General features: G+C 43.5%; 1 protein-coding gene across 1 annotated transcript in view; it reads left to right on the forward strand.

The window, feature by feature from the left end:
- The window catches only part of stab2 (stabilin 2), a 197,289-nt gene that overhangs the window by 6,554 nt on the left and 177,461 nt on the right, over positions 1–13,274 (forward strand). Inside the window, exon 4 of the mRNA XM_072269443.1 lies at positions 8,830–8,915. Coding sequence (XP_072125544.1) covers positions 8,830–8,915 — 86 coding nt within the window. The remainder of the gene's footprint in view (positions 1–8,829; positions 8,916–13,274) is intronic.

The following is a 13,274-nucleotide window of genomic DNA, read 5'->3' on the forward strand; positions in this document are numbered from 1 at the left end:
CAAAGGGAAAAAGCCTTAGCTTGCTGGCAGTAGTAATGAGAATGTCCTCAATGGTGAGGAGGGTCCTTCAGCTGGATGCCGCCTTCTTGAGACACCACATTTTGAAGATGGTCCTCAGTGGTGGAGAGGCCTATGCCCATGATGGGCCTGGTTGAGTCTGCAACCCTCTGCAGGTGTTCCCAAACCCCTCCCTCCATAGCAGGTGGTGATGCAACCAGTCGGAATGCTCTCCACTGTACATCTGTAGAAGTTTCCTAGAGTCTTTGTTGACATACCAAATCTCCTCAAAATCCTCATGTGTATAGCCGCTGGTGGGCTTTCTTCATGACTCCATCGATGTGTTGGGCCCCAGACTGATCTTCTGAAGCTGCTCTCCCCCCTTCCCACTGCTAACCACTCAATGAGGGCGGGTGTGTGTTCCCTCGACTCCCTCTTCCTGAAGAGCACAATCCATTCCTTGCTCTGACTCACGTTGAATACAAGGTTGTTGTTGCAACACCACTATTTTGTCATTGTTACTGCGTGTGCAGAGTCCAAGAACCAAATCTGTAGTATGGAGGTAATTTGATAAAGGATTGGGGAAAGGGTGCAGGGATTGGGGTGATGATGGGATGATATGGATGAATTTAGAATTTGTTGCACTTGCAATGACTTACACTCACTTAAGCTATACTTAAGGACGCTGCCCGCCCTTGAGTTATAGGGAGAGATTGGGCAGGCTAGGACTTTATTGTTTGGAATGTAAGGGACTGAGACTGACCTTACTGAGATGTATAAAGTAGGTACAGCAGGCGGTGAAAAAAGCAAATGGCATGCTGGCATTTATAGCAAGAGGATTTGAGAACAGGAGCAGGGAGGTACTACTGCAGTTGCACAAGGCATTAGTGAGACCACACCCGGAGTATTGTGTGCAGTTTTGGTTCCCTAATCTGAGGAAAGACATTCTTGCCATAGAGGGAGTACAAAGGAGGTTCACCAGATTGATTCCTGGGATGGTAGGACTTTCATATGATGAAAGACTGGATTGGCTAGGCTTAAACTCTCTGGAATTTAGAAGACTGAGGGGAGATCTTATTAAAAAGTATAAAATTCTAAAGCGATTGGACAGGCTAGATGCAGGAAGACTGTTCCCGATGTTGGGGAAGTCCAGAACGAGGGGTCACAGTTTGAGGATAAAGGGGAAGCCTTTTAGGACTGAGATGAGGGAAAACTTCTTCACACAGAGAGTGGTGAATCTGTGGAATTCTCTGCCACAGGAAACAGTTGAGGCCAGTTCATTGGCTATATTTAAGGGGGAGTTAGATATGGCCCTTGTGGCTAAAGGGATCAGGGGGTATGGAGAGAAGGCAGGTACAGGGTTCTGAGTTGGATGATCAGTCATGATCGTACTGAATGGCGTTGCAGGCTCGAAGGGCCGAATAGCCTACTCCTGCACCTATTTTCTATGTTTCTAAGTTTCTATGAGGGGTATAGATAGGGTGAACTACACAATCTTTTTCCCACGGGAGGGGAACTAAAAACTAGAAGGCATAGATTTAAGGTGAGAGGAGAAAGATTTAAACAGGACCAGATCAATTTCTTCATGCAGCAGGTAATGCATTTTCAGAAACAAGGTGCCAGAGAAATGATTTGAACCAGGTATAATAACAATATTTAAAAGACATTTGGATAAGATCATAAGGAGCAGAATGAGGCCATTCAGCCCATCCAGTCTGCGCCACCATTCCTTCATGGCTGATTTATTATTCCTCTCAACCCCATTTTCCTGCCTTCTCCCCATAACCTATGGGACTGTCTAACCTATAAACTGAGGCTAGTGTGACATGGCCAAATGCAGGTAATGGAACTGGATTGGTGGTAGCAGGGATGAGTTGGGCTGAAGGGCCTGTTTCCAAGCTCTGTGACTCTATGACTGGGTCGTATCGCAGGCTGAGAATCAGGCCGGGTCAATGATTGTGACAAACCTTCAGGGAACAGGCTCTTCAAAGTGCAGTGCATTCCTTATCCGTGACAAAACACACAAACAGGAATCGCTTAATCAATAAAGTCTTTACAGGGGGGAAGTGGTAAATCACAGATAATGGCTCCTCTGAAGTGCCAAGTCAAGGATAACGAACCTTCCTCTGAGGGGAAAAGTGCTGAGAGTGCCAACAAAAGAAGTGGCAATCAGTACAGAGCATGTAACAGAAAAGTCCAGCACACACAAAAACTGTGATCTCAGGAAGAGCAGGAGGCCATTTAACCCTTTAATCCTCTTTAACCATCCATTAAATACCATTCTTTTGATCAGCAGAACTCAGCAGATCAGCCAGCATCTATGGAGGGGAATAAATAGTCAACGTTTCAGGTTGAGGCACTTCATCGGGACTGGAAAGAAAGGGGGCAGAAGTTAACTGAAGAAGATTGGGGGAGAGGAGGACTAATGCTGGCAGGTTATAGGTGAGAGTAGGTGGATGGAGGGAGGTAGGGAGGGGAAATGATGTAAGAAACTGGCAGATGATAGGTGGAAATAATATAACCATATAACAACTACAGCACGGAAACAGGCCATCTCGCCCCCCTTCTAGTCCGTGCTGAATGTTTATTCTCACCTAGTCCCACCAACCTGCACTCAGCCCATAACCCTCCATTCCTTTCCTGTCCATGTAGCTATCCAATTTTACTTTAAATGACAATATCAAACCTGCCTCTACCACTTCTACTGGAAGCCCGTTCCACACAGCTACCACTCTCTGAGTAAAGAAGTTCCCCCTCATGTTACCCCTAAACTTTTGCCCCCTAACTCTCAAATCATGTCCTCTTGTTTGAATCTCCCCTACTCTCAATGGAAAAAGCCTATCCACATCAACTCTATCTATCCCCCTCATAATTTTAAATACCTCTATCAAGTCCCCCCTCAACCTTCTATGCTCCAAAGAATAAAGACCCAACTTGTTTAACCTTTCTCTGTAACTTAGGTGCTGAAACCCAGGTAACATTCTAGTAAATCTTCTCTGTACTCTCTCTATTTGGATAACATCTTTCCTATAATTCGGTGACCAGAACTGTACACAATACTCCAAATTTGGCCTTACCAATGCCTTATACAATTTCAACATTGCATCTCAACTCCTATATTCAATGCTCTGATTTATAAAGGCCAGCATACCAAAAGCTTTCTTCACCACCCTATCCACATGAGATTCCACCTTCAGGGAACTATGCACCATTATTCTTAGATCCCTCTGTTCTACTGCATTCTTCAATGCCCTACCATTTACCATGTATGTCCTATTTTGATTAGTCCTACCAAAATGTAGCATCTCACATTTATCAGCATTAAACTCCATCTGCCATCTTTCAGCCCACTCTTCTAACTGGACTAAATCTCTCTGCAAGCTTTGAAAACCTACTTAATTATCCACAACACCACCTATTTTAGTATTATCTGCATACTTACTAATCCAATTTACCACCCCATCATCCAGATCATTAATGTATATGACAAACAACGTTGGACTCAGTACAGATCCCTGAGGCACACCACTAGTCACCGGCCTCCAATCTGAGAAACAGTTATCCACCACTACTCTCTGGCATCTCCCATCCAGCCACTGTTAATCCATTTTACTACTTCAATATTAATACCTAACGATTGAGCCTTCCTAACTAACCTTCCGTGTGGAACCTTGTCAAAGGCCTTACTGAAGTCCATATAGACAACATCCACCACTTTACCCTCGTCAACTTTCCTATTAACCTCATCAAAAAATTCAATAAGATCTGTCAAACATGACCTTCCATGCACAAATCCATGTTGACTGTTCCTAATCAGACCCTGTCTATCCAGATAATTATATATACCATCTCTAAGAATACTTTCCATTTATTTACCCACCACTGACGTCAAACTTACAGGCTGATAATTGCTAGGTTTACTCTTAGAACCCTTTTTAAACAATGGAACAACATGAGCAATACGCCAATCCTCCAGCACCATCCCCGTTTCTAATGACATTTGAAATATTTCTGTCAGAGCCCCTGCTATTTCTACACTAACTTCCCTCAAGGTCCTGTCAGGACCTGGAGACTTATCCACTTTTATATTCCTTAAAAGCGCCAGTACTTCCTCTTCTTTAATCATCATAGTTTCCATAACTTCCCTACCTGTTTCCCTTACCTTACACAATTCAATATCCTTCTCCTTCGTGAATACCGAAGAAAAGAAATTGTTCAAAATCTCCCCCATCTCTTTTGGCTCCACAAATAGCTGTCCACTCTGATTCTCTAAGGGACCAATTTTATCCCTCACTATCCTTTTGCTCTCAATATAAGTGTAGAAATCCTTTGGATTTATTTTCACCTTACTTGCCAAAGCAACCTTGTATCTTCTTTCAGCTTTTCTAATTTCTTTCTTAAGATTCTTTTTACATTCTTTATATTCCTCGAGCACCTCATTTACTCCATGCTGCCTATATTTATTGTAGATATCTCTCTTTTTTGAAACCAAGTTTCCAATATCCCTTGAAAACCATGGCTTTCTCAAACTTCTAACCTTTCCTTTCAACCTAACAGGAACATAAAGATTCTGTACCCTCAAAATTTCACCTTTAAATGACCTCCATTTCTCTATTACATCCCTCCCATAAAACAAATTGTCCCAATGCACTCCTTCAGAATCAGAATCCTTTATTATCACCAAGTATGTGGACACATACAGGGAACTTGATGTCGGTTTCCCTGAGCTCTCGCTGATCAGAATCAAAAAGCAAACAAAACAATAGTGCAAATAATCGTGAATTATAGACAATAAGGTATACTTGTGTATGTACATGTGGACTTGGTTTATAATAGACTAAAATTCAAGTGTTTATAAGACTGATGGCGTATGGAAAGAAACTGTTCTTGTACTTATTTGTCCTGGCATACAGTGATCTAAAACGCCTACCAGAAGGAAGGAGTCTAAATCCTTTCACATCTCCTTAAAGTTAGCCTTTCTACAATCAAATATCTCAACCCTGGGTCCAGACCTATCCTTCTCCATAATTATATTGAAACTAATGGCATTGTGATCATTGAACCCGAAGTGCTCCCCAACACATACCTCCGTCAACTGACCTATCTCATTAATGAAGGGCTGAAGAAGAAGAAATCTAATAGGAGAGCAAAGTGGACCAGGAGACTGTGCCAATGAAGGGTTTCAGCTCAAAATGTTGACTCTTTATTCCTTTACGTAGATGCTGCCTGACCCACTGAGTCCCTGCAACATTTTGCAGTCTCTTGTGTTTAGAAGAGCAAGTGCTACTTTAAGACTTTGATAGTCAGACGTTTGACTGCACCCTTGTCTATAGATTTTACTGGGTTGGTAGAAGGGCCGCTGTAGGGGAGGCACCGTAGCATAGCGAAACGGTTTACAACACCAGATGTAAGATTGGGGTCAATACCCGCCACTGTCTGTAAGGAGTTTGTACGCTTCCCCTGTACCTGCTTGGGTTTCCTCCGGGTGCTCCGGTTTCCTCCCACGTTCCTGAGATATACAGTTAGGATTAGTAAGTTGTGGGAGCACTATGTAGGCGGCAGAAGAACGCAATACTTGCTGGCTGCTCCCTGCACCATTTTCACTCATTGTTTTGACACAAGAGACGCATTTCACTGTATGTTTCAATGCATAAGTGACAAATAAAGCTAAACTTGAATAAACAGTCACGTTATCACCTTGGTGTGAAGTAGTCTGCAACCTCAGATACTTCTGCTTTAATATCTCGAAAATGTCAATCAAAACACTTACTAGTGTCTTGTGTAATTCCTTCTTGTAAATTAACCCTTTCAGAAGAGGGACTATAGAGAGCCACGGAGTGACAAAGCAGAGAAACAGATCCTTTGGCCCACTATCTCTATGCTGGCCATCAGGTACCTATCTACACTCATCCCAGTTACCAGCACATGGTCCATAACCTGCATTGCCTTGGCAGTTCAAGTGCTCATCCACGTATTTAAATGTTGAGCACCTTCCTCCACCACTCTCTCAGGCAGAGTGTTTCACATTGTAACCATCCTCCGGGTAAAACAAATGTTCTCAGTTCCGGTCTGAACCTCGCACCTTTTTCCACTGGCTTTCAACACTTCTGACATGGGGAAAAGTTACTTACATCTACCCCATCTATACCCTTTGTAATAATGCATGCAATCCTCAAGTTACAGTAGCCCAGTTGATAATACAAACATACGAGGGGTGATTGATACGTTCGTGGCCCAAGGTAGAAGGAGATGAATTATTAACTTCAAACTTTCTGCATTTTCACCCAAGAGTTGAACTGTACATGCATGTAATGAGAGCTGCATAACTCATTTCCTTCTACCTAAGGCCACAAACTTATCAATCACCCCTGCTGTGGACCACCTGGAGGTCCAAGATGCTCTCGTTACACGCATTACCCATTAACCCACCCAACACCTCTTCTTCAGCCTGATCAACGCTTCTACTCATCAATCCACACAACATCACTTTATTTTTTAATTTTTTTAAAATTGAGATACAACGCAGAACAGACCCTTCCGGTCCTTCGATCCACACCGCCCAGCAACCCCTGATTTAACCCAAGCCTAATCACGGGAAAATTCACAATGACCAATTAACCAACCAACCAGTACGTCTTTGGACTGTGGGAGGAAACCGGAGCACCCGGAGGAAACCCACACGGGGAGAACGTACAAATTGTTTACAGGCAGTGACGGGAATTGAACCCAGGTCACCTGCGCTGTAAAACTTTGTACTAACCACTACACTATCATGTCCGGTCAGAGTCACCTTATGTACGGATACTCCTGTAACATACATACAATCAGTCTATGTATACAAGCTAATTTTATGTATTTATATTTATTGTGTTTTTATTGTCCTGTGTTGGATCCAGAGTAACACTTATTTCATTCTCCTTTACACATGTATACAAAGTAATGACAATAAGCAAACTTGAATCTTGAATGTCTTATGAGGAAAGGTTGAGCAAGCTGGGGCTTTTCTCTTTGAAGCAAAGGTGGATGATAAAGGTGTACAAGGTGATAAGAGGCACAGGTAGATTAAACACCTAGTGCCTTTATCCCCAGAGAAGAAATAGCGAATATCAGAGGGGATATAGTTTTAAGGTGAATGCAGAAGTATAGTGGGGGGGGGGGGTGGAATTCAGAGGTAGATTTTTTTTACACAGAGGGTAGAACACACTGCCAGGGGTGGTGGTAGAGGCAGATATATTCACGAGATTTAAGAGACTTAGACACGTGGAGAAAGGAAAATGGAGGATTATGTGAAAGGGAAATGCTAGATTGATCTTGGAGTAAGTTAGAATATAGCACAGTATAATGAGCTAAAGGGCCTGTATTGCCTTATCAGACAACTTTATCTTTGAATTATTTGATCTAATGGGTTAAAATAGGGAGTCAAAGGTAAAACCTGATCAACAAATAGCAGTTGAAAATGGAGATTACAGAAATTTCTTTTCTCAGAGGATGGTGGATCCTCCAGAGAGTAGCAGAGGTTAAATTGTTAGAAGTATTTATGGTGGAGATAAATAACTATTGAAAGATCGAGGAATTGAGGGTTACGGGGAACTGACACTGAAGAGGAGTTGAAACCACTATAAACCGGCCATGATCATATTGAAGGCAAGGCAGGCTTCAGGGGGGCAAGAGGCCTACGCCTGCTCCTATTTTCTTGTGTTGTCTTGTGGGATTTTTCTAGCAGTTTAAACTTAAACCAGGCATTTGATGGTACAATCTCAGTACAATGGTTGTAGGTATGTGAAATAAGTAATCAAAGGTTTTATTCATAAAAATATATGAAAAGTAGCTTTATTTGTCAGGTGCACATTGAAACATCAAAGTATATAGTGAAATATCTTGTTTGTGTCAATGACGAACACAGCCTGGGCATTGTGCTGGGGCAACCTGCAAGTGTTACGCCAACATAGCATGCCCTCAACACTCTAACCCTAACCACACTGTCATGGGGAAAAGGTACAAACTCCTTACAGACAGTGACAGGACTTGAACTTTGATCACTGGCACTCCTCACATCACCTCGAAACTTCAAAGTAAACTTATGACCAAAGTACGTACATGTTACCATTTAGTACCCTGAGATTCATCCTTTTGCAGGCATTCACTTTAGATACACAACAGAATCAATGAAAAAGTACACACAAACAAAGGCGGACAAAAATCATTGTGCCAAACAAGACAAAGTCTGCAAATACAAAAAAGGAAAAATACTACTAATAATAAATAAGCAATTTTGAGCACATGGAGTTGTAGAGTCCTTGAAAATGAGTCCATAGGTTGTGGAATCTGTTCACTGTTGAGCAGTTCACCTACCCGGGCAGCATCATATGTCATGACTCTACCGTAGTAAGGGACGTTGACAATCGACTCGCCAGAGCCAGCAGTGTTTTCAGGCTCCTCCAGAAATGTGTGTGGAAGAACCACCAGCTACGTCTGTCCACAAAAATCCAGGTGTACAGGGTTGCCATCGTCACTACACTGCTATACGGCTCTGAAAACTGGGTCTTGTACCTAAAGCAAATCTGGTTGCTCAAGTGCTTCGGTCGAAGCTGCCTCTGCTCCATCAGGGTATCGGCTGGCAAGATCGTGTCTCCAACAAAGAGGTCCTGGAGAAGGCTCAGCTTCCAAGCATTGCTGCTCAGGCAGCTCCACTGATCAGGCCACGTGTCTCACATGGACAACTCACATGGAAGAGGGTGGGAGGAGGTTCATGTGCAGTTTAAGCGCTGACGTGAACTGTTTGTGTAGAAGGCCTGGTTTTGTATAACTGTGAGAACTTTGATATAATTACAGAGTGTCCGGGAGGAGCAACAGCCCCTTGTAACAACAAAGGAGTTTGTTCTGACGGCATGGGAGGGGATGGCCAGTGCAATTGCACAGTAAGTCAATGCTTTAAATGTATTACAAAGGAAGGTCAAATAAGCAAAAGGCTTATATAACAGCAATGAGTTGCTTAATGGCACAATAATGAGCTGAACATGATCTTACTCCATAACTCTCTCATCTGGTCCTTGTAGCACTGGGAAATTCATGTCTCTGGGGCATGTACGTAGTGAAGACTGTAGTGCTTTGGTCATCTTGTTATAGAATAAACATTATTAAACTAGAAAGAGAGCAAAGTTGAGAATATGACCGGAACTCGAAGGACTGAGTAAATGGGGGAGGTTGGGCAGGCTAGGGCTTTATTCCTTGGAGCACAGGAAGACGAGGGGGGTGAGTACTTATACAATCAACTATTTTGTGTTTTATATTTGTAATTAATTTAGATCACTTTGTTGAGATCTGTTTTCACTTCCACATGAAAGAGCCTTTTTCTGTTGATCAGTATCAAAAAAAAAGCAAAATTAAATCCACAGTGATCCAGTGTTGTAAAACAATAAAACATGAAAACTTCCAAGGGAATGAATACTTGTTATAGGCACTGTATCTCAACCCATCTATCCTAACTTCATTTATTCTCTGACCTCCTTAGAATGTCCATTTGAGTGGCCCTTATATATGTTGCATCTCAGTGAAGTTCAACTAACTTACTACATCCAGAGTTAAGCAACACATCCTTTCAAAAAGGGCAAAGGTATTTCCTTACCCAGAATGAGTTGGAGACAGTATGTGGAATATTGTATGCAGTTTTGGGCCCCTTATCTAAGAAAGGATGTGCTGGCACTGGAGAAAGCCAAGAGAAGGTTCACAAGAATGATTCCAGGAATGGAACTATTAACCTGTGAGGAACATTTAATGGTTCTGGGCCTGTACTCACTGGAGTTTAGAAGAATGAGAAGGGGATCTTAATATTGAAAGTCTTAGATAGAGTGGAAGTGGAGAGGATATTTCCATTAGTGCAGGAGTCTAGGATCAGAAGTCAGAATACAGGGACATCCATCTAGAACAAAGATGAGGAGGAACTTCTTTAGCCAGAGAGTGGTGATTTTTGGAATTCATTGCCAAAGATGGCTGTGGAGGCCAAGTCGTTGGATATATTTAGACAAAAGTTGCTGGTGAATGAAGCAGGCCAGGCAGCATCTATAGGAAGAGGTACAGTCGACGTTTTGGGCTGAGACCCTACGTCACACTCCCTCAGATCCAACCGTCAGCTACTGGGCCCTCAGAGGCTCCATCTTCCTCTCACCCCAACCCTCCCCTCTCCACTGACACCCCCAGCCTCCCCCCTCCCCCCTCTGATCCCAGCTCGCAAGACTCCAGCCTTGAACTCCAGGCTGGGTCTTCATGTGCTGCTATTGTGACTCCCGTCTCCCCTTCCCCCACCACCACTCTGCAACCCCCTCTCCCTCACATTCCATCATCTACTCCTGGGCCCTCAGAGGCTCCTGCTTCCTCTCACCCCAACCCTCCCCTCTCCACTGACACCCCCAGCCTCCCTCCCCCTCCCCCCCTCTGATCCCACTTCTTATCTGAGCCGGGTCTTTACCATCCCCTCTGACCTTCAACTGTCTGAGGCAGAACGCTCTGTCCTCAGTAAGGGCCTCACCTTTGTCCCCCTTTGCCCACACCTCAGTGAGTTCCGCGTTCGCAATGAAACTGAACTCTTCTTCCGCCGGCTCTGTCTTCCAGCCTACTTCTTTGGCAAGGACCCTCCCACCCCCACCAATGATCCCTTCTCCCATCTTCAACCCTCCTTCTCTTCATGGACACCCCGCTCTGGTCTTCTGCCTGCTCTGGATCTCTTTATTGCTAACTGCTGACAGGATATCAACTATCTCGACTTCACCACACCTTGTTCCCATTCCAACCTCACTCCTACCGAACACTCTGCTCTCCACCCCCTCCGCACTAATCCTAACCTTACTATAAAACCCGCCAATAAGGGGGGGTGCTGTTGTAGTCTGGTGTACTGACCTCTATGTTGCTGAGGCACAGCAACAACTCGCGGATACCTCCTCTTATTTACCCCTCGATCATGACTGCACGAAGGAGCACCAGGCCATTGTCTCCCACACCATCACCGACTTTATTCGCTTTTTATTTATGTCCTGATGAAGAGTCTTGGCCTGAAATATCAACTGTACCTCTTCCTATAGATGCTGCCTGGCCTGCTGCGTTCACCAGCAATTTTTCTGTGTGTTGCTTGAAATTCCAGCATCTGCATATTTCCTCTTTTTTGGATATATTTAAAGCAAGGTTGATAGGTTCATGATTAGTGAGGATGTCATGGGTTATGCGGAGAAGGCAGGAGGATAGAGTTCCAAGTCCTTGACCACATTTATTTATTTATTCAGAGATACAACTCAGTAACAGTACCTTCTGGCACAATGAACCCACAGCATCCCATTATACCCATGTGACCAATTAACCTTCTGATCTGTACATCTTTGGAATGTTGGAAGAAACAGGAGCACCCAGGGAAACTCACGGGGAGAACGTACAAACTCGTTACAGACAGCGGCTTGGGAAGAGCTAAAGCACGAGACTCCAATTAGATTGCTCTTACAAAGAAAAGGCACAAAGTGGAGGGGCCAAATAGCCTCCTCCTGACTTTAAGACTCTGTGATTCTCGTACACTTGTTACCTAAAATGCAAATGTAATCTAAGCAGTGTGGGCTCATTGTGCCAGAAGGTCCGGTTACTGTGTTGTATCTCTAAATAATAAATAAATCTGGTCAAGGAATTGGAACCCTGTCCTCCTGCCTTCTCCACATAACCCATGACATCCTCACTAATCAGGAACCTATCAACCTCACTCTAAAAATCTCCAATGACTCCACAACCATCCATGACCAGAGTCGTCTCTACTTCCTGAGGAGACTGAGGTCCTTTGGAGTGTGCAGACCTCTCCTTCACATGTTCCACCAGTCTCTTGTCACTATTACAATCTTCTATGCGCTGGTATTCTGGGGCAATGGCATCAACACAGGTGATGCCACCAGGCTCAATAAACTGATCAGAAAGGCTGGCTCAGTTATAGGAGTTAAACTGGACACACAGGAGGCTGTGGTAAAACAAAGGACCCTCCGGAAAATTCTGGCAATTCTAGACAATGTTTCTCACCCTCTGTATGCCACCTTGGCTGAACAGAGGAGCACTTTTAGTAGTAGACAAAGACAACTGTGCTGCTCCAAGGAGCGCTATATGAGGCCATTCTCACCTTCGGCCATTAGGCTCTATAATGAGTCAACCTACAGCCTGGGAAGTGATGATCCCCCCCCCCTTAGACTGGTTGTGGTAACTTATTTTTTTATTCTTTCTTACTTCTCTTCTAATATTTGTATATCTGTACACTTGTAAAGCTACTGTGACACTGTAATTTCCTTTGGGATCAATAAAGTATCCATCTATATAAATATTACATATTACATCTTATTATGGACAATCAGATTTAAAGAAAAATAATGACCATCATATCTGGTCAGGTCTCAGTGCGATAAATTAGATATCAAGGTCACAGAGAAGGTGCAAAGGAAGGTGAAAAAAATTAGAAGTTGTCCTGATTTAAAAAGTTGAGCAGCCAAGGTTCTTTCCTCTGGAAAAGAGAAGAGAGTGCTCTAATGGAGTTTGCAGGATAGATGTGCAGAAGATCACTGGTGGCAGTAAATTAAAATTACACTGAAGGAAAAGCCACAAACAAAGCCAGCAAGGAAATCAGGAAAAACACCTTGATGCTGAGGGGGATGAGAAGACAGAACAGGAATGGCAGAGATGAAGAGCAAAAGATTATCATAGCTTAAGCTTCATTTATTTGTCACATTTAGGAATCATTAAGGTTTTTAAACAAACAAGGCAGAGATTGAAGTGGAGAGATTAGATCAGCTTTATTTCTCACAGCTACACAAAAATATATAGCAAATTCGGTCACTTGCGTCAAATCAAATCAGAGAAGGTTATGCAAGTGTTGCCATGTTTCCGATGCCAACATAGCATGCCCACAGCTCAGTAGCCCTACCACATGTGGGATGAAGCCAGAGCACCTAGAGGAAACCCGTGTAGTCACAGGGAGAATGTAGAAACTCCTTACAGAGAGCGGTGGGAATTGAACCCTGACTACTGGTGCTGTCAAGCATTACACTAACCCCTCTACTACTGCGCCACTTTAGGGGGAACCGCTAACAAATCAGGAGAAACCCATTTACTCTGAGGGTGGTGAAAATATAGATCTGAGACTAGTGGAGACTAGGAGAGGTGAATAGCAAAGGTAGATGCATTGGGTTATGGATAAACTCCGGGAAGAGATTGGTGACAGAGAACATACTGCGCATGGCCCAATTCACTTAAAGTAAATGGACTGA

The sequence above is a fragment of the Mobula birostris genome, chromosome 9, assembly GCF_030028105.1.
Source record: "Mobula birostris isolate sMobBir1 chromosome 9, sMobBir1.hap1, whole genome shotgun sequence".
NCBI classification, from domain to species: domain Eukaryota; kingdom Metazoa; phylum Chordata; class Chondrichthyes; order Myliobatiformes; family Myliobatidae; genus Mobula; species Mobula birostris.